The sequence below is a fragment of the Gadus morhua genome, chromosome 13 (assembly GCF_902167405.1).
Source record: "Gadus morhua chromosome 13, gadMor3.0, whole genome shotgun sequence".
NCBI classification, from domain to species: Eukaryota; Metazoa; Chordata; class Actinopteri; order Gadiformes; family Gadidae; genus Gadus; species Gadus morhua.
Genome location: NC_044060.1, coordinates 25531095 through 25553339, shown reverse-complemented (window position 1 = coordinate 25553339; position 22245 = coordinate 25531095). Strand labels below are relative to the sequence as shown.

The window sequence follows — 22245 nt, the reverse complement described above, 5'->3', positions numbered from 1 at the left end:
TCACTCTGGCTAAACATCAAACTCCATCAACATGACCAACTGCTCATTGGATGTGTGTACCGCAGCCCCAACTCAACACAGGATAACATCTTTCATCTTTGTCGTGTCTTCGAATGAGTCAGCAAAGGGAGCTATTCACATATCGAAGCAACAGGAGACTTCAATATGAGAATGACTGGGAACTACTATGTACAAGCTGCAAGCTGAGGATAAAATACTGGACACAATCCAGCACCAATACTGGAAGAAACACCTAGAATACCCCACTCGCATTAGAGACAGACACGCCTAGAAAACTAGACTACAGTCCTATGAAATCCGTTAAATTATTTTCCAAATTCAGTTGAATTGTTTTCCAAATTCCATTTTTCTGACTTGTTTTTTCAGAGTTCTGTGTTTTACGATTTTTGCTCATTTTATCATCAGAGAATCTTTCGTGAATTAATAAAACTTCAAAGATATATAACAGTACATTTTTAATGACGCAAACTACATTGCACTATTTGGAATTATTGAAAGATAGTGAGCTCGATGTAGAGGCAGACTTCACCACAACAGATCAGAAATGACGATGTTTAGAATGATCTTCAGTAGAAAAGTCTTCTGTTTGTCGGGGGCTGCTTTCATTAACACGCAACGCTATCCCCTGTTCACAATGCCTCACAAGAAACAAGCTTGTAACTTTTTCCAAGGGGACGTCAGACTCGGCGCCACAAAGTCCTCCCGAAGATTCCCGTCTTAAATCTTTGGATTGCTTGCATTAGTTCTGGTTTGAGGAGGCATGCTCTGGTATCCAGGAGCTGTTCCTTGTTCTTCACATGGGCTTTAGAATTTAAATGGTCTTTACGGGTCCAGTCAACAGTATTTTGACAGAATTCGTTGGAAATGGCTGGAGTTAGGATCTAATTTTATAGTTTTTACTTATAGTTATAGTATAGGTGGGAGTCAAGCACCGAAGCTGCGAGACAACCATTGTTATTCTACATTTTCCTATTATTATGCTGCCATGGGAGTCTATAGCAGCCCATAGAACACCATGGTCCAAAGTTGGGAAATTTGGCAAACAGATTCAGGACAGTCCCATGACCCCTCACAGCAAATTTGAGGTCGCTAGCTCATCAGCTCTAGCGCCACCAACGGGTCAAAGTTGGACATGCATTCATGTTCATAACTTTTGACCCATTCAACCAATATTCACAAACAATGTATAATTGGAATCCTTGGGCCAAGCAGAGTTCAACGCAACCCATGTCGTTGTTTTGCGCCATGATTGATTTTCCGCCATCTTGGTTTATGTCAAAAACCTTAAAAATACATCTCCTATCACAAATGTTGTCCAATCATCTCAAAACTTGGCACAGATGACCGTAAGACCATGGGCCACAAAAAATATTGAATCAATTTTTCAAATTCAAAACCATTTGGCCGTGACAGCCTATCAATTCAACCGTGAATGTGCCAAACAGGAAGTAAGCCAATTTCTCAGCAGCCCTTTGACATACCATTAGAGACCCATGACATCATCATGGGGACACTCAATTAATGAATTTGAATGAATTGGTGATCTTTGACCTCTAGGGGGCGCTGTAATTAATGAAGATGTGTTTTAACTCCTCTCTCTCCACACGTATATTTCAAACTTATTTTCAATGTCTGGTGATTCTGTCAGACCTCTTCATATAACTAATAAATTATTTCTCATGGAAACATCAGAATTTGTCCGCCTTGTTGAAAGTTGTCAAAATCAATAGTACATATCCACAGGCTAGATTCTGTCTAATCTTCATGAAACTTGCCATATATGATCTTCAGACAAGGCTGAACAAATGTGAGAAACTGATATTTCAAATTCAAAACCGTTTGGCCGTGACAGCCAATCAAACTTGACGACAAAGCCGCTAAACAGGAAATAAACTATTCTCAGCTTCTCTTTAAAGGAGACATATTATGGTGTTTTCCCAACAAGTAAACAAAGTATTTGAGTTCCTGAAAACCTGTTTTTGAAGCTGTTTGCTGGAAATAGCTTTAAGGAAAAAAAAAAAGCTTACTCCCCTCTGCTTCCTCTTATTCCCCTCTGCTTCAGTCCCTTCAGAATGCGCCGTTTCTGGTGTCTGTAGCTTTGGCGGCAGTCCAGCAGGGGTAGCTCGGCGTCAGTCCGGCAGTTCAACTCCGGGAGTATAATCCCCTTCTCCTCCATGTCTCCTCCTCCGGACTGCCGCCGAAGTCCCGCAGTCCGGCAGCTCTGGCGGGGGGAGCTCGGCGGCAGTCCGGCAGAGAAAGGGATTGTACTCCAGGAGCTGAGCTGCCGCCGAGTTCCCTCCGCCGGAGTTGCTCGTCCGCTGGTCCACAAAATCTTAGCTATGCTCTGATTGGAGGGGAGTTGGGAAGTGGGAGGTAACATTCAAGTGTGCCCCCTTCCTACGTAGGGGGGGGGGCGCCGATACTGACTCGCTCGTTTGGCAACTTTATGCATTTTACTTTCAGAAATGCATATCTCACAAAAGAAATCATGTACAGACTTTTTTCAAAGTTTTTATGCGTGTGGGAGCACCAGAGACCCAAAACAACACCCCAAATCCCAGGAAAAGTGTTGTTTTCATAATATGTCCCCTTTAACATATCATAGCCAAACTTGGTACATTAAATTTGGTGACCTTTGACATCTAGGGGGCGCTGTAATTAATGAAGATGTCAATGGTGCAGAATTACAGCCACCTTGAGCCAGTCGCACATTGAGCTTTCCCCAAATGCACCGTTTCGGTGTCTGTAGCTTTAATGCAAATGAAGAGGAGAGAGGCGGGTTAAGGAGGAGGGTGGGGGAGTGGGCCTGAGCAGCTTTCAGCCACGGTACCATGCGCTCTGTTTACAGTGAATGTATTGCAATGGCGAGGCGCACACAGCCTTTAGCCGTGTTCTGTAAATATTCTGGAACACTGGAGCTCTATATCTAAATAAAATCATTATACATAGATATCTATATCATATAATGTATATTATCACGGCCAAAAGCTGTGTGACCCTCCAGACGATATTATGAATCAAACGACCGCGTTGGGTTCTCCGACGTCTCTGGTTCTTAAACGGCCACATCAATCTGAAGTATACTGAACCATGACATGGAGGAGAAAGGGATTGTTGCCCGCGGTTGTCTCCCGCCGGAGCCTCGCTGCCTCGGCAGTGGTCAGCGCTTAGGCACAACCGCCTGCTGCAGCGCCAAGGCGGTGGGCCCTCGGCAGCGGGAAACGAGGCTCAAGCGGGAGTCATTTGCGGCCAACAATCCCTTTCTCCTCCATGTCGTGGTTCATGTACTTCAGGGAGTCAAAGACAAAGACGACGAGAGACGAGAGTCCGACGTGTTACGCGCCATAACACCACAGCAAACACTTGCGTTACAGTGTGCGCGCACACACACACACACACACACACACACACACACACACACACACACACACACACACACACACACACACACACACACACACACACACACACACACACACACACACACACACACACACACACACACACACGGTTGTGTGTCATTGGCGGGCCAAATTCTCTGGGCGAGCAAGGCAGAGAAAGGGGAGGAGCTTAGTTCCTTTATGACGACATAGGGGACCACATTGCAAATCAGCGCGCTTGAGCGTCCGTTTTTTCAAAGGCGAGCAGAACACTTAGTGCTCGTTTTACACCGAACACAAGTTTTAGCCACTGGAGGACCTTAGGCAGGCTAGGGGAACTCATATTTATGTTAGAAAACCTCATAAAGTGAAATTTTCATGCCTTGGGACCTTTAACTCCTCTCTCTTCACATGAGTATATTTCAAGGGCCTTCATGTATCCAAACCAAGGAGGGGGCGTTGTTAGCAGCAAGCCTATTCCAGCCCTTAGAAAGCAACTTCAATGTATTTTCATTGTGATAACCATTTGCCAATATCTTTCATTGTAGGTGAAATTACTGAGACGGTCATCATGTAGCCACCTAACCGATTATGTCTGTCCAGCAAAATTAGTTTATGGATTCCTATTCTGCTTGACCCCCACATTGCTGCTCGCAGCTATATTTCTTATAGTTATAGTTAAAGTTGTGAGGTGACAACAAACGTATTTATTAATGTCTACTAGTCTGTAATTTTACAATTATTAAATATTTTAGGTTACTACAATAATCAGGCCAACGTTTATACAATTTCTTTATAAATTTCAGCCAAATTATGGACAATTTCTCAAATCATACTGCCCTACTAGACCTGCTCCTAAAAAACAAAGACATCATGGTAGACAGCGTGACCTATGAACGATCCCTCAGAACCAGTGACCATGTAGTCCTTAACCGCCAGCTGAGACTGTAAATGGTTGACAAGCCTGCTCTGAAGCCGCAACACTCAGCATCCCACTGAACAAACATGGTAGCATCGACAAGGCAACTCGCAGACCTAGATACGGACACCATGCTTGAGAACAAGGTTGTAGAGGACACCTGAAAAATTAATTAAAGAGACAATCAGCTGCAGTGATGCAGAATACTCCTCCCAACAGAAAGCAACATAACAAGAAACTTAAGACCCTAAGGATGACCGCCGAAGCAGTGCGTTCAACCAAAGACACAAGGCATGGAACCACTACTATTACTGCAGAACAGTAGAAAATCACCAAGCATTCAAACGAGCAAGAAACCAGGCAACCCAAGCAACTCGTGACGCACAAGCTTTGTTTCAGAGACCGCTGGCCGCCAACATCAAGGACGATCCCAAATCATGTTGGAAGAACGTCCGATCACGAAACAAGACAAAAACTGCGATTGTTAAACTACAGAACAGAAATAGATTGATCACAACAACAGACATGGCCAAGGCCAAGGCACTCAGCTAACAGTACCACAGCGTCTTTACCATGGAGGACACCAGGTATATACCGCAGCTGCCAACCAGGGGACTAATTTATAAACCTGCGTGGGATCGTTACTAAAAGTAAACGACATGGTTTTGCATGCGGCAAAAAAAATTCTGACATAAAACCCTGCATACGCACACCTCTAAGCAATCTTTGCTTTATAAATCACAGAGTGTGCGCAGCTGAATCAGCTTCACGTTCCGCCCTGTACACGCCCCTTTTTAACCATAAATGGTCAATGCAAACGACATCATGAATGCGATCTGCATATAAAACAGACTCAGATGCAAGTATTATGACTTGTCGGAAACAATGGCAGAAGGACTGAGAAAAGCAAAAAAGCAAAATTTCGCAGAGGTTGAAGTGGAGACACGTGTGGGTGAGGTGGAGGTCCGAAAAGTAGATTTCGGGATTGGGTAGCCTGGCTCCGCCCACCTACCTACTTCCACTCAATTTTCATTTCACTTCAGTACTAGGTCTGGGTCTGCTTAACGTAAATGCATTCCATGTCAACACGATTTCTGGCGGTCCAATCAGCGAACAGAGGGAGCGGCTGAGAACGATGACGTCTAGGTCGCGCGCCAGTTTCAGTTGTAGTCAGAGATGAGTAGTCAGTCAGTGAGTCAATGACAAGTCCCAGCGTCGACAGTTGACCACAAACATTATCTCTGTCCTTACTGTTGAATATTAATTTAGAATGTACAACTGTTCCTTGAACTCTTACATCAGATGAACAAAACCTGCAGCTATCGTTCAGAGACGTCTTCACGCTTCATCTTGTTTTGTTGTGTACAGCCTGCACGTGCGCGAAACGTGTTTTGCGGCAGGTCCAGTCGCATGACATACGATACGTCACGACCAAACGCGATGCGATTGGTTATGGCAGATCCAGAGTGGCACTGGGCAGATCCAATCATTTTAAAACTTCGACAGACACCCGCCTCCAAGTGAGTGAACGTTTGTCAATTGAGCAGTTCCAGACCTTCTGTACAAATGAAATGAAGTACGATGGTCTGGTAGGACCAGGCTAAGGATTGGGATCACTAACAACAAAAAGCAGATTGAGTGGCAACATGTTGCTGCAGCAGTGAACTCTGTCAGTGGCACGGAGTGCACAGTCCCAGGATTAAAAAAGAAGTGGTCTGACATAAAGGTACATATTTTTATGTACCAATAAATCGTTGGTACATAAAAGACCCTCTCTCTCCGAATCCTGCCATTTGCATGGTCCTCCAGCAGTGCCATGGTGCAGCATTACGCACGGGGCTCACCGCTGTATTTATAGGGTTACGGTAATAAGACTGACCGAGAACACCTTGGATAATCTGTTTGTAATCACCCAAGTAAAATGTTTTTGAACATGACCCCTTTTTTAATGCCTGATTTGTCATGAAAAGCATCAAGAGGTACGGACAATAATATAACGATTGTGATGAGGAGTATGTGGCTTGGTTTTCCACACTTGGGAATTCATTGACATTTGATTATGTGTTTACAGTGTCACATAAGAATATTATGTTATTGACACATGTTGGACAGATGCTTCATTCCATGCAGTCGCGCCGTCAGTGGACAGGAGTTACGGTATTAAATAGAGAAATTTATTTTCTTTCATTTCTATTCTAAGGAGATGTTTCTGGAGTTATAACTTAGAAATAACGCAGTTGACTTAAATTATTCTGATTACATAGATTTAACGCATGATATGGGTTGAAATTAAATTTATGAAGGGCGATGATATAACATAATTGTTCTTCTCACTCTACAATTCTTCTGTCTGACTTCAGTTCACCACCACACCGTCTGTGTCGCCAATTCTCCTTTTCCTCCAAACCATGCGTACGCATGGGTCAGAGTTTGCTTAGGGCTGCGCACATTCTCCTGTCAAGATGGTTTTTTATACATCACAACCGTGGCGTTGAAAGTGACGTACGGCAATTTCAGCCCCGTTTTGTGCGTACGCAACGGTTACAAATATCTGCTTGAAAATATCGAGATATGACTTTTGGTCCATATCGCCCAGCCCTTGCAACAACCATGAGATGGGACAAATGGGCAGCAGGAAAACCTACAACAAGTCACTTGTGAAAAGAACCATGGAGTAACATTCCAGGATAACCTCCTCTTCCACGCCCACATAACCGAGAAGGTGAAGAAAGCCAACAGTCTCCTAGGGATGGTACACGGCAGTTTCAAATACCTCAACAATGACTCATTCCTTTGAAATTAACAAGCATCCCACACACAACTTTATATTTTAGTAAAGCAGAGAAGGGTCAACATAAACTCTAAGCTTTCCTATGACCTGTCTTCAAGGTAAAATTAAGGAATTCAGATATAGCGCAGTGCGCTGCTGGTCTCCAACTTTCCGGTACGTGATAACTCAATAAAATTGCAGATAAAACATGTTCAAAAGATTAACGACAGAGCCAATACGAGCATCAGAGCGGACACTGAACGAATACACTCAAGCTGATGCTGTGCAGTGTGTCACCTTCTTCCTTTCTTTAATAATTAAAGATGGACAGTGAAAATCACATTTCAAAGCGCTCCCGGGAATAACGCAGTCATCATTTTGTCAACCCATCAGCCACCTAATATTGCGGTTTAAGTGTACCTAATATATCAATGGCCGGTTATGGCAGGAACATAGCAGCTGTTGGGGAATCGTCTGGAATATCCGGATGGCGAGTCCCTGTCCCTAGTAGTAATATTGTAATTATATGTATGCAAACCACCTGTCCAATTTTTAAAGGGGACATATTATACCACCAGGTGTGAGTGTGATTAGCCTTACAAGCCGTTTCGAAAATCTGCCCCATATGACATCACTAGTTGGCGTGTCCACCTAGATCTGTGCTGGATAGATCCAGATCTATCCAGATAGATCTGGATAGATCAGTCTAGAGTAGCAACCGGTGGACTGAAGTAAACGTTGCTAATCTATCCAGCACAGATCTAGGTGGACACGCCCACTAGTGATGTAATATGGGGCCGAACTTCGAAACGGCTTGTAACGCTAATCACACTCACACCTGGTGGTATAATATGTCCCCTTTAAATTTGAAGCCTCCGATGTAGAGCACTACTGTATTCTGTCCGAAATGATTTCAAAGTAGCCTGTACTTTTGTGGCAAAACAAGTCGTTTTATTGAGAAATAGGAGGTATGGTGCGAGAGCATGTAAAGGGGGTCCTTTGTTTGAATCTTGCACTCAACTGAGAGTTGGAAGACTTTTTTTGACTCACTTTTTTTCCGCAGAAACAAATCTGTAATAGGACAAATATGCAAGTTTGTGCAATTATGCGAGGCTCGCCTGATTTCACACCATCACAAAATTGGAAATCATGGTCTAACTAAGTGGTTCTCAGTGGTTCTCTTTTTGAGCAAACGCCCCCCTGACCTTACCCTCATCCTCTGCCCCCCCCCCCCCCCCAATAAAAAAAATTACATAAACTAACAACCCCACTGACACTCGTGTTACATTGCTTAAAGGTGTCATTGTGTCGTTTTTCATCGATTTTGCGATGGTCACTAATAGCAATGAATGCCCTCTGGGTCGGTTTTGGTGAAAAAAATATAACTAAATATTACTGAATATTCATGACATGCAAATGTCTCACCTCTGATTGGCTAACAGCACTGTCCATCACTGTAATAAATCCAATTAAACCTCCAGAGAGACACACGGGGCGGGGGCGGGGGAGAGGAAGAAGGAGAGAGAGAGAGGGCCGGGCACCGTGACATTGGGTGCCGCGGGCACAGCGACCGTGGCCACGGCACACACACTTCTGCCGTGTCCCGTGAACAAATGAATGAATGGCCCAGGAACCGTGGGCACCGCGAGCGTGGCCACGGCTCTCCCACGTCTCCCGCCGTGCCCCGTGAATGAATGAATGGCCCTGGAACTGCGGGCACCGTGACAGCGGCCCGGGTAACGCGGGCATCGCGGCCCGGGTAACGCGGGCATCGCGGCCCGGGAACCGCGGGCAAGGCACTCCCGCGTCTCCTTTGACTCCCGCCGTGCTCAGTCAATGAATGAATGGCCCGGGAACCGCGGGTACCGTGACAGCGGCCCAGGCAACGTGGGAACCGTAGCCCGGGAACCACGGGTACCGCGGCCCGGGCAACGCGAAAACAGATTGCGCGCAGAGGCCTAATTCGGCTTGTATATTTTGTATTTGAAATGCAACATTGTTTTTGTGGAGACTAGCAACAGGAAGGAGGAAAACGGGCTATGAAACTAAATTAGTTTTTTGTTTTTTTTGCATCGCACATGTTTGATTGTGTTGTGTTGGTTAATGGACTGCATGCAGGACAGAACCGCAAAGCGGGATGTTTATTGCGGGGGAGGAGCCGCGGCGGCAGTTGCGATCGTAGTTTCCGGGGGGTGCATTTTTCCGCTCGCGTTTTATCAAGGTGTAGTAGACTATATAGCCTACTGTGTGACTGCTTCAGCTCATAATTATTCAATGGGCCAAATATTAAGCTACTAAAACTACAAAATGACTCCATTAATGCAGGCTATGTGGAAAATGCATGGACCTATTGAAGAAAATGCGCCGTAGTTGGCTCAGCCTGGCTCCGCCTCTTCTGCTACATAGCTAAGATGGCTGCCGTAGAGTACATCAATCCACACTCCGCGGTTTGACCGTTTTCAGTATACCACCCGGGTCCTTTCTGTACACTTTCTTTCGCCCCGAATTTAATTGCAACGCCCTACGTACTCAAACTAAGTATAATGAGTGCGGGTAGTATGGATATTGGAACACAGCAAAAGACAATAGCTCTATACCCACCTAAACTGACCTGTTTAGGTGGCTAGGCTAACTACCGTCACCGGAGCAAGTCCGGCTGTTTTCAAAAGCATTTGTCATTTCAAAAGCAACAACAAACAGATCGCGAATATCAGAACGGACGAGAGAAACGTATAAATCCCTTTATTTACGCCGTTATGTTGTGATATAGTGTCAATAAAGACCAAATATATTTAGCTTTACATTTAAGGCAATACTGATACGGAGGAGGCGGGCCGTGCTGGTGTCACATAGCATTGTTGGGAACGGCAGTTAACGTTCCAGAACGGCATTTGCCGTTCCACCTTAACGGCAGCTACCGTTTCAGAACGGCAGCTACCGTTTCAGAACGGCAGCTGCCGTTTCAGAACGGCATTTGCCATTTCAGTAAGGCAGTTACCGTTCCAGTAAGGCAGTTACCGTTCCAGTACGGCAGTTACCGTTTCAGAACGGCATGTGCCGTTCCAGAACGGCAGTTACCGTTTCAGAACGGCATGTGCCGTTCCAGAACGGCAGTTACCGTTTCAGAACGGCATGTGCCGTTCCAGAACGGCAGTTACCGTTCCTGAACGGCATGTGCCGTTCCAGAACGGCAGTTACCGTTCCTGAACGGCATGTGCCGTTCCAGAACGGCAGTTACCGTTCCTGAACGGCATATGCCATGGTATGTCAGTGGTCGCGGTGGCACCTGCCACAGGCCAATAAACGATCTCGGCATCTCTCCCCTAGGTTGCGCGAACGCCCCCCAGGGGGCGGTACCGGCCCCGTTGAGAAACCATGGTCTAACTCATTGCGTGGACTTTTTGCAGCGTTTGTCCCAGAGGTGTGAGGCCTCACCGCTTGCAGGTCCTCTGGTGCTGTCCGTCGGTTGTCTGCTCTGCCCGGTAGTAGCCGATGCTGCAGGTCAGGACGCAGCGCCACTCCTCCATCATGTAGCCTTCAGCGCACTTGGTGCATCCATCAACGCCCGTCCCTACAAGTCAAATACACCTTCATTTATAAACAGACCACAGCCACACACTGGAACTGTAGCTAATTAATAGCATAACAGATGACCGGATAGCAGATGATGTATCTTTCACTTGGATAAATAATAATTAAAAAAAAAATTAAAAAAAAATTATGTCCATGAGATTGACAAAAAAAGAAGGAAGGATTTAAACTGAAACAAAGATGGGACATGGCGGGCGGGTTACCTGCACAGCTGGCACAGGCCTGGTTGCAGGTCTCACACGCCCGTCTGTGACCGTTGTAATACGTCCCGGGGTCACAGGTCATCTGACACTTGTTTCCTTGGAGACTTGACACAGAGATGGAAAGCATCAACACTGCCCATTCCAGCTGATGCCAGAACAAACAGCAGTCAGCAAAACTGAGTTTAAATTAAGCCAAATTTAAATAGTTTAAGTACTGAAGGCCAACTGTTGCCAACACACAAAAGATTGTATCTTGTTTAATGACTTGAAACAATTAATCTCTAGATTAATCGGTACATTATTTAAAATAAGCTTTTTTCTTGGGATTCATTTTTGCTTTTTGAAGTTAGTTAATATGAAGCAGAGGCTGAGAAGGAGAAAGGATATGCTTAGTTGTGACTAATGGATCGAGGGGGGTTTCAGGTTGTTGCTCCCAGTTGGAGCAGGCCATTGGTTGGGTTCTCTGCATTAAGCTGAAGACCAGATGGGCCCCGTTAGCCAACATTTCCAAGAAACACTCAATGTTCTAGGTCCCCCCAGTAACCCGCTATTGTAGGTAAGGTCCCCCCGGTAACATTCTATTCTAGGTTAGGTCCCCCCCAGTAACACTCTATTCTAGGTTAGGTTCCCCCAGTAACAATCTATTCTAGGTTAGGTTCCCCCAGTAACACTCTATTCTAGGTTAGGTTCCCCCAGTAACAATCTATTCTAGGTTAGGTTCCCCCAGTAACACTCTGTTCTAGGTTAGGTTCCCCCAGTAACAATCTATTCTAGGTTAGGTTCCCCCAGTAACACTCTATTCTAGGTTAGGTTCCCCCAGTAACACTCTGTTCTAGGTTAGGTTCCCCCAGTAACAATCTATTCTAGGTTAGGTTCCCCCAGTAACAATCTATTCTAGGTTAGGTTCCCCCAGTAACACTCTGTTCTAGGTTAGGTTCCCCCAGTAACAATCTATTCTAGGTTAGGTTCCCCCGGTAACACTCTGTTCTAGGTTAGGTTCCCCCAGTAACAATCTATTCTAGGTGAGGTCCCCCCCCAGCTACTCTCCATTCTAGGTGAGGTCCACCCCAGGTACTCTCCATTCTAGGTGAGGTCCACCCCAGGTACTCTCCATTGTAGGTTGGGTCCCACCTACACACACATGAATGGTGAATATAGGGACGGTAAGGGGCTGGGGGAAGAGAGAACCTGAGCGAGATGTTTTGTTTGTTTGTCATGTTTTCGGTCTTGTATGTTGTGACCCCCCATTACCACGTCCTGACCGGGTTGTTTTAAAAACCAGAACACCTGGTGTGGACATGTTATAGGAGCCGTCTTAAAGAGCCATCAGGAGTTACTAGGCAATAAACCAACCCTTGCTGAGTCAATTGAGGCTTGAGGGGTCCATGGGGGAGAAGGCAACGGTAGTTTCCCTAGTTTATTTCTTTATTTACAGTCAATCAGTATACATTTTTGTCTTTGCTGGTATTTTCAGGGTATGTCCAACAACACATGGGGTAAAGTGGCCTGGAGGGCAGGACCCCAAACTAAATACAATATAATTGCCAAGTTGGAAGGTAGAAGAAGCATTGTGCTGTTCCATGAATCCTGATTCTACTCATTTAACCCACTGCTCCACCATCGTTCTCTCTAGACTGATTCATAGACAGAAACCTCCTGGGTCGGGATGGGTTTGAAGGCTGCGATAATGAAGCAGTTATTTTAAGAAGGGGAGCGTTTTGTATCAGCCTATAACAGCCGTAGTGAGATACAAGTAGGCCCCAACACAATTTTCAAACCAATCTTTACAGTAATAAACATCAGCTAAATAAACTGTTAAAGGGGACCTTCACAATTGCACAGTTTCTTCTGATATATGAGTACATACGTAAATGAGTACTGCTCCATACCCCTTTCGGGCCCCCGGCCCGACAGAGAACTCTAAATCCTAGGACCTGCCCATGTGTGTGGGGTGGTCCCTTGGCCTCACCTCATTCCAGGTTTACACTCCGTGCAGATGTTGGCAGCCGAGCACCTTTTGCAGCTCTCTGCACACCTCCGGCAGATGTTGGAGTCTGGTGGAGGACAGAGTCAGACATGACTAATGGAAACCAGAGCAGTCCTCCAAATCAGAATAACGGCGGAGAGAGTATTTTGTTGGTTTATCATCAGATATTGGGTGGAACTTACCATCTTCGGCCTACCATAAACAGTGTGCATGTTCGTGTAGGGCTAAACCAAATTTTTCAAGTAGACTTCTAGTTAAAATCGATTATCACTGGTTAAAATACAAACTATTTCAGTTTTACACTCCATCATGGTAAACCAGATGGAAAGCAAGCCGGGTGGTTCAGTCCTTTTCACGTTGCGTCTTTAGGATTGCTTCATTACAGAGTGTGAATAGCAAAAAGGTTTCCGATTTTAACTCTGTTTGACAAGCTGAATACGCTGTCGATTAAGAGTCCTTGACTGATCCATTTGTTGGATACAATAACGCCCATTCATTTTATACCAAACAGGACTTTGGTTAGAGTTAACATGCACTGCTCGTTTTTTCATCGGTGCGGCACTTGCCCGTCAACTCCTAGGGAGGCATTACTTCTCCTATAATCAACGGACCAGTCAACTACTAGGGTACACCCCTGTGTGTTTGTCTGTTTGTGTGCGTGTGAGTCTCTGTGTGTGTGTGTGTCGTGTGTGCGTGCGTGCATGTGTGTGTGTCGTACCATGATCAAGGAAGAAACTATCTGAGCAGCTGGCCACGCAGGTGTTGGAGCCCTCGTTGAGATGGAAGCCTGGCCTGCATGTGGTACACTGGTCACTACGGCTACCAACGCACATCTCACACAGCGAGGAGCACTTCTTGCAGCGACGTCTGTCATCACGGAAGAACCCACTGGGGCACTCGGACACGCACATCCTGGAAGGAGGTGAAGGAGTGAGACCATGGACCATCAGCTACTTTAACCACTCTAGTCCTAATGCCCCGTTACGGCCCCTACTCCAGACAACTCCTGCGTTTGGAGGAGCCAATACCAAATTACTTAAACATACTACAGAAATCCATTCATAGGTCCATCTGGAGGACCAAAACAACACAAACCATTGCCGCCATTGTAGAATTGGGACAATTCAAAACTAGATAAAGCCAAAAGCATAAAGTCAATAGTGGGAAGAGTAAATGTCTCTGAGGGAAGGGAAGGGGCATCCGATATTTCTTTGTGCCGTCTTGACCACTCGCTGTAGTCTCTTCCTATCTGCCTCGGTGCAGTTGGTGAACCACACCGTGATGCAGTAGGTTAGGATTCTCTCAATGGTGGAGCGATAGAAAGTAACCAGCAGCTTCTCACAGATGTTATTTTTCCTGAGTACTCTCCGGAAGTGCAGACGCTGCTGTGCCTTCTTGATGACAGCTGAGGTGTTTGCAGACCAGGAAAGGATATCAGAGATCACAGTGCACAAGAAGTTGGTCGTGTGGACCCTCCCCACGAATTCACCGTGTATGTAGAGGGGAGATGGATCTGTCCTTTGTTTCCTGAAGTCCAGGATGATTTCTTTGGTATTTTTGGTGTTCAGAGACATGTTGTTTGATGAGCACCACTCAACAGTTTCAGGACTTCGTCCCTGTAGGCAGACTCGTCTCCCTCCGTGATCAGTCCCACCATTGTCGTTTCATCCGCAAACTAAACGATGGTGTTACTAGAGTGGGCGGGTCTGCAGTCCATGGTGTAGAGGGTGTAGAGCAGCGGGCTCAGCAAACTACCTTGTGGGGAGCCTGTGCTTATTGTGTGTGTGGTGGACAGGTGGTGTCCCAGTTTGTCTGGGGTCAGTTGCTGAGGAAGTCCTTAATCCAGGAGTAGGTAAGTGGGGGGCGTCCCAGGTCAGACAGTTTGCTGACCAGGATGTCAGGGATGATAGTGTTAAAAGCCGAGCTGTAGTCAATGAAGAGCATCCTGATACTCTCTGGAACTCTCCCGGTGTTCCAGGTGGCTCAGCGCGGTGAGTGTGGAGTGTGATGGCCATTGTGTCCTCTGCTGAAGTGTTCGCTCTGTAGGCGAACTGGTGAGGGTCGAAGGAGGAAGGGAGGCAGGTCCTGATGTGGTTAAGAAACACAGTCACATAGATTTAGAAATCTATGTGACTGTGTATATGCATGTGTGCGTGGTGTGAGACTTGGTCCCAGAGGGTGAGATGAGGTTGATGGACAGGTCCCCGCGGCGGGGGTGCGTGATGGTGATGCGCACGACCACGTGCTCCAGGTAGATGACACGGTGGTTGGGGTTGTCGGTGCGTGGTGTGCGTGGTGTGAGGGGGTTGGGAGTGTGAGACATGCGTCGGTACACATATGGTGGAGCAGATATTCACTTGTCTCCAATGTTAACACCATTTTAGCACGCTGATACGGAATGGGCTGGAGGGAGAAGGGGTGCGTGCCGTTGCTATATGGTTAACAGGTGGTGGAACATTTGGCGATCTGCCGCCATGCTCACCTCTGGGTCATGCGGGCCCCTATTGCGGAAGAACTCCAGAATAACTAAAAGTTAAATACCTGTGTGTGTGTGTGTGTGTGTGTGCGCGCGCGTGCGCGCGCGTTTTGGTATCTGTACGGGTATGAACTCTGAAAGGATTACCGTGCGATTGACCACCAAATGCTGGACTATTAAACTGCTGTAATGAAATGCAGATGACATTCCAGACTCTTGATGACATAAATTCCCTTTCTAAAACACAGCTGTATAACTAAACACAATCATCTAGTCATTACCATTATAAGTTTAACCTAGACATGAACCTACACCTTAACATCATGACCGTAAGCAACAACTTAACCTAGGTGTTGATCATGAGCATTAACACCTTAACCTAGTCATAACCATGAAAAATACATTAACATGACCAAACATTTTAACCTAGTAGTGACCATTACGATCACCTTAAACTAGACGTAACCAAACATCTTAACCTAGTCATGAGCATTAAAAATACCTTAACCTAGACTTGATGAAACACCTTAACCTAGTCATGACCACTAACACCTTAAGCTAGACTTGCCCAAACACCCTAACCTAACCCTGACCAGTCATCACCCTCACTTAGACTTAACCAATTCGTCTTCAGTTTGTGCGACACGCACACAACCGTGTCTGACTCTAATCTGTGTGTGTTTATCTCAGACTTATGGAAGGATTTAATTACCTGAACCACCCCCACAACGACAGGCTTTATTCATCTCTCAGTCCCCATTGAAGTACAAAAGGTTGCAGAATCTTTAAAAGGCACATTAATGATTAGGTAACCTGCTGCCAGGTTAGCTGCTGGGCTAGCCTTTTATTAGCACCCATAGCTAAAGACACAAAAGGCAGATACAACTAGCCTTTGATCCTCAAACAGCAAAAACACACCCAAAACCAAACATTGTTCACCCAGGTCCCACCTGACCCAACATACGAATACACAAAGGCACTCACTTGATCCTCAATAACTTTAGACTGCATGATTGCGCAAGCACACGCACGCACGCACGCACGCACGCACGCAAACACACATGTACAGAAATCAAAGGATTGTGAGTAGAGTAATCTCCTCAAAAAGGACTTTGCGTTCTTAGAGATCCTCACAAAAATTATGGGAAACATATAGGACTACTTGATTACTTACTGATTGTGAAGATTATATAATTAAAGTACTGTTTTTCAAAACCTTTGGTACATTAAGATTGTGAAGCGGCAAAGAAAATGCAGCGAACATGATCCCACTTGGGAAATAATAACTGCCTTGAAACAGCTCACTACAGGGTGTAGTCTAAAAGTACATGAAATATTTCAAAAGCTGCTTACCTTGTGTTGTTCTTGAACTTGAAGAAGTAGTGGAGGCAGTTGATGCAGTGGTGGGGTCCTGGGCCCTCGCAGCCATTCTCATTGCATTCAGAGTGACATGGGCCTGAAGGCAGGGGACACACACACACACACACACACACACACACACACACACACACACACACACACACACACACACACACACACACACACACACACACACACACACACACACACACACACACACACACACACACCTCTTGGGACAACAGCCCTGACAAAGCATTTTTCTGCCTTTGATGTGATAGAGCAGAACCTCTAACTTTATATCCGGCGTGATGCATTTTGATACATTTCTAAAGCCCAACTCATCAGTAATGACTGCCCAGACTTGTGTCTGCAGACTTATGTCTGCGGGCATTGCTTGATGTACACTTCAAGTATTATTAAAGATAAACGCACAAGTCTGTGTAGTTCTCTGGTGTTGTGCCTCTAACTATAACAAGTAAAGTATACAAACTTGAGAAACGACAAGCTATTCTACCAATTATGTGGGCATAGGCTAACCCTTGTATCAAAGCACATTTTGCATTTGTTAGCAAACTGGAGTAGGCCAGTAGGCCCACCTGGCCGTAGATCATTATTTTGATATATTAAAGTTATTTTATATAGTTGTAATACTTGACATAAGTGGTTGATGATGACATAGAAAAATATCGACATCCTTTATGCTGACTAATTCTGTTGATGTCATACTATTTTAAATCCTTTATGCTGACTGATTCTGGTAATGTCGTGATGCAATTTTACATTGTATATTCAGACTTATTCTGGTGATATCATGATGCTATTCTCCATCTCATTGGGTCCTCATACCGTTGTACTCTGGGAACTCCTCAGGAGGGTCAATGGACCGGGGTTTCTCGCTGTGTGGTGAGGAGTACGGGTGCACCGAGGTTCCATAAAGCACCAGAGACCACTCCTTCAGTTTGCCTTCAGAGAGATGACATGAAAACATTTACAGACAATCAATTTACTTTTACCGCATAAGGATACAGGAAATACTGATCCAGCAACTCATTCGCAGGGGTTAGGGTGTGGGTTTAGCAGCTCAAGATAACCTCCAGCTAATAGGTTTTGCGAGCCTTTTGTATGGTGTTTAGATACCATTAAATGCTGGGTGATTATAAAAGTTTACTACAAAGGAAGCAGGCCAAAGACCTGCATGTTTATACCAATGCTCCCCTGGGCACAAGGTATAGTTTAATTTCAAATTAAAATAATTAAGATGAGATGGAGAACAAGCACACACAGAAAAAATACATGGATAATCACGTATACAGCAGACAGACACTTCTAGATACAGAATAACAAAATACTGTTTACTTTGATACTGAATATTATGACCCCAAGTACTAATCTCCATTGGTGGAAAAATATAGATTTAATACATTTATAATAACTTAATTTTATGATTTTTTTGGTTCAGGAGGTTTGTCAATGCTGCTCTCCGACCTGGGACTTTCTGGCTCCTGAGCTGAGACAGCGAGTCGTAGATCTCCAGGACCCAGTCCCCGGCCGCCTTCTCTCCCCAGCAGTGGGTGGTCATGAACTCCCAGTTCTTAAAGCCCTCTGAGGAATGGTCAAACAACCTAGATACAAAGAACACAGACCCCAAGATTAACAACAGAGACATGCTAATAATATAAATAAAAATGTATTGAATAAACAAATGTAATGATTGTTAACTAATAATTGGTGCTTGTAGAACTGTTGAATAAAAGCAATATCGAACTCAAAGTCGTGCTGTTGTACTGAATATCAGCACGGCTGTGATTATCTTTGGCACTTGGCCTCGTACCTGCAACAAAATCACAGCCTTGCTGATATTCAGTACAACAGCACTCCCTCTCGTGTGATATTGCTTAATTATTTGATATGGACAGATACAGTGTACATAGACAAACTGAGAACAGCTACAGCTATGAAAAGAGATTAAAACAATGGATTAAAAAGTAAGAAACAGATTACAGTGAGATACAATAAAGCAAAAGGTAAAAAGAAGATAAACTAAGTACAACAAGACACAATAAAACACATTAGTAACATAGGTACAAACGACAAAACATGAGTACAAAGTTGTTGCTCTATTAACCAGGATTTGGTAACTCTTAAACATGTTGAAGTTTGCACCAAAATCTCAAGTGATCAGGTAGCAAGTTCCAGGATTTTGCTCCTTTCACAGAAAAAACTGTGAGCAAAAGATGTTTTGCAGAACGATTCTTTACAGTTGCTACTTTAAGCTGCTCCGGTGGATCTGCTGCGAATCTGTGTAGTCTGTTCATGTATTTACAGAGAGGCTGAGGAGCAAGTCCATTTAAAACACAAGCTTTACATCGTGGAAATCAATTAGGTTGCTAAACTAAAAATGTTGCATTTACTTAAATTGCAATGATGGTACCTAATTTGCTTTTGTCCAAGATATTGTAGAGGCACTAATTACTGATTGGTTGGCCTGGGACCAGGTAATTAAACCATAGGACAGATGTGAAAGTATCATTGAGTTTAAGAACAGCAAGGCACATTCAAATGTCAAGCAATTTCATATAATCTTGAAACAGCTAAGATTAGCCTTAATCGTTTAATAAATCTTTTCAGCATGACTTTTAAAATTAAACAGAATCTAAAATCATCCCTCAATACTTACTTGTTCAATGAGCTAATCTTTAATAACATTAAAGTTCATGAATACAAAGAGCCTCAGTGTGTTTCATTATGTCCTGAATGTTGCCCTTCATGTTACCTGTTGGCCAGCAGCTGAGACTTGGTCCCAGAGGGTGAGGTGAGGTTGATGGACAGGTCCCCGCGGCGGGGGTGCGTGATGGTGATGCGCACGACCACGTGCTCCAGGTAGATGACACGGTGGTTGGGGTTGTCGGTGCAGCCTGTGGCTTTGTACACGGAGCGCACAACGTGTTCCGATCGGATGGTTCTGGAAATACACGTGTCAAGGCAAATCGGTCAGTTGGCTTCTCTCGATTTATTAAAGCATAAAAGGTTTTCAGAGGTTGAAGGTGACAAAAATGGGAATTACAACCAACATATTTGTATGTGATAAGCTTGTACAAAACATGCAGGGCTTGCGCTAAACTGGTATATAATTGGTATAACTGTATACTGTATTGTTGGGCATTTTCAGGAGAAACACTGCTAATACTGAAAGTCAATTAAATATCCAATGAGATGACTTATCAATATGCATGCATCTGATGTGAGTTACACCTCATCGAAGCCATCATTCAATGCATCTGGCAGAGAAGCTTTTCTGTTGAACACCGGAAAGCTCTTGAAGAAGAGCTTGGTCTACAAGTCAATAATCTCCAGCATCATGTAGGGTTATGCTAGGCTGGAACCATGTACAGTAGGGCTCTGGGTCTCCACCAACAAGAACCATGTAGGGCTCTGGGTCACCACCACCCAGCATCAAGTGGTGCTCTGGGTCAGCACTACCCAGCATCATGTGGTGCTCTACCAGGGTGAACACCACCCAGCATAATGTGGTGCTCTTGGTCAAAACCAAGCAGTGCTTGATCTATGCTGCAGCTCAAAGCACAACCTGAAAATGATCTCTTCTGGCAGAATGGAGGAGGGGGAATTGAAAAAGGCCGTAATGTTTTTTCTTCTAGCCCATGTGTTGGAAAGAAGGGCTTGTAAGACTCAGTTGTCAGGGTTTCGACAGTGGTGTTAACATTTGTTCGGGATTGTGTACTAATAAAACCTAGTCTATCAATGCAGCCCCAGCACAACTTTGTTACGATAAATCAAGCCATTTCAAACGTTCCTTCTTCAGCTCTTCATCAGTCACTATTGCCGTCTACTATGACACGGTCATCACACACACTCAGTACTCAGTATTTTAAAGTCTGCAATGCAAAGAGAAAAAGGCTTGTTCTTTGATCTCTTCTTGGAAAACGTAGTTCCAAGGAGTTGATTTTGAGGACGTCTTTCTAATCTCATTGCATCCAACCTTTTACTCCTTACTATTCCAGGTACTTACACAGGGAAAGCCACATCTAAATAATAGCTAAATAATTTGGCATTTGATACAATAATCTACTTCAAATTAACATTAAATTCAACATCAATGAGAACATATAATCCTGACAATTATTATTTGAAGTATTGGCATGATTGCACCTTACAGTGATGATGGCAGAGCAAGCAAAGGTCTAAACACCACATTATAAGCTTGTGCAAGGAGTGTGGAATACCAGGAACAATTTCTATTTTCCAGGCGTAGGAAAGACAAAGTCTGAGGTGGTTAGAGAGGCCGAGGCTGACATCACAGCTCTGGCTCCATGACAACATAACGCAGACATCTGAACCTTGGACACGGGGGGTAACAGAGCAGACATCTGAGCCATGCACACAGAGACCAGAAGAGCAGACATCTGAACCATGCACACAGAGACCAGAAATCTGAGCCATGCACACAGAGACCAGGAGAGCAGACATCTGAACCATGCACACAAAGACCAGCAGAGCAGACATCTGAACCATGCACACCGAGACCAGCAGGGCAGACATCTGAACCATGCACACAGTAGATACAGCCAGCGATTAGGACCGGCCTGCACACAAATCGGCCGTGTGTGCGCTCCAAGGGAAGCGAATCGAGCGATTGCAGACATTACCAAACGCACTGCAGAAAGAGGGGCCGGCCAGAGGGTGTATGAGACGTGGAGCGTGTGAGTTATGTAGCTAGCTGGATGTGCAATGACACGAGAGGGAACGCTGGAAAAACACACCCTCCCAGGTGTGTGTGAGGATGTGCCGACAAGGGCGCAGCTGTGTACCCCCGGTATCCTGAAATTAAATGTGGAAACAAGGCCCTATGAAACAGACCAGGAGAGTGGTGGTAGGCACACATGGAGGACCCGGGGGGCGATGCGCTCTGCCACCAGCTAGACCCTTATGGGTCCACCTAATGAGGGCAGACGGAGCGGGAAGACCACGACAACGAGACAGAGACAGAGACAGAGACAGAGAGAGGTCATGCTTCCCATGAGCTCCTGAATTTTTTCAGAAAAACTGAAGAAACACCTCTTTAAAGTTGGAACAATTTGGATGTTCCTTCACAAAGACAAAAAGGAAGACATTCCTTCATCATACATTAACCAACATATCCATACACAAGGATTTCATACTTAACTTTGGACAAATCACCTTCTTCAACAAGGATTAATTCAAGGACACTCAAGGATTATCTCCCACATTTGGAAGATAAACAAACAAGGGGGAACACCGGCTAATTTGGAACTGAGTGAGTACTAGACAGTCTGAAGAAACTTCCCCAAACAGAAAGTTAAATATATTGAAAGAATCAATATAAATGTGTTCATTTATTACTGCAGACCAAGCTAAAAAGACAGTAGACCTGGCACCGACTTGGCTGCAAAGGTACATTGAGGTGTGAAAGGTGTGAAATCCTTTCCACTGAAACAATGGAGACAGTATTTAAGAACAACCCCCACACAAGTACAGAAGGTGCAAACTCCCTACTGAT

General features: G+C 44.8%; 1 protein-coding gene across 9 annotated transcripts in view; it reads right to left on the bottom strand.

Annotated features, from left to right (window-relative positions):
- pcsk5b (proprotein convertase subtilisin/kexin type 5b) overlaps positions 1–22245 on the bottom strand; it is a 171987-nt gene that overhangs the window by 77685 nt on the left and 72057 nt on the right. For 8 of the 9 annotated variants that reach the window (XR_003979217.1, XR_003979218.1, XM_030375638.1 and 5 more), the window contains 8 exons: positions 19483–19671; positions 18195–18331; positions 17556–17672; positions 16701–16803; positions 13590–13783; positions 12854–12938; positions 10885–10988; positions 10526–10661 (listed from right to left, as the gene is read on the bottom strand). Coding sequence is in view for 7 of the 9 variants with exons in the window: in XM_030375638.1 (XP_030231498.1) it covers positions 10526–10661; positions 10885–10988; positions 12854–12938; positions 13590–13783; positions 16701–16803; positions 17556–17672; positions 18195–18331; positions 19483–19671 (1065 nt within the window). In the remaining 2 variants the exon portion in view is untranslated. Of the gene's footprint in view, positions 1–10525; positions 10662–10884; positions 10989–12853; positions 12939–13589; positions 13784–14981; positions 15111–16700; positions 16804–17555; positions 17673–18194; positions 18332–19482; positions 19672–22245 lie in introns of those variants that run through there. The other variant, XM_030375643.1, reaches the window with a different exon arrangement.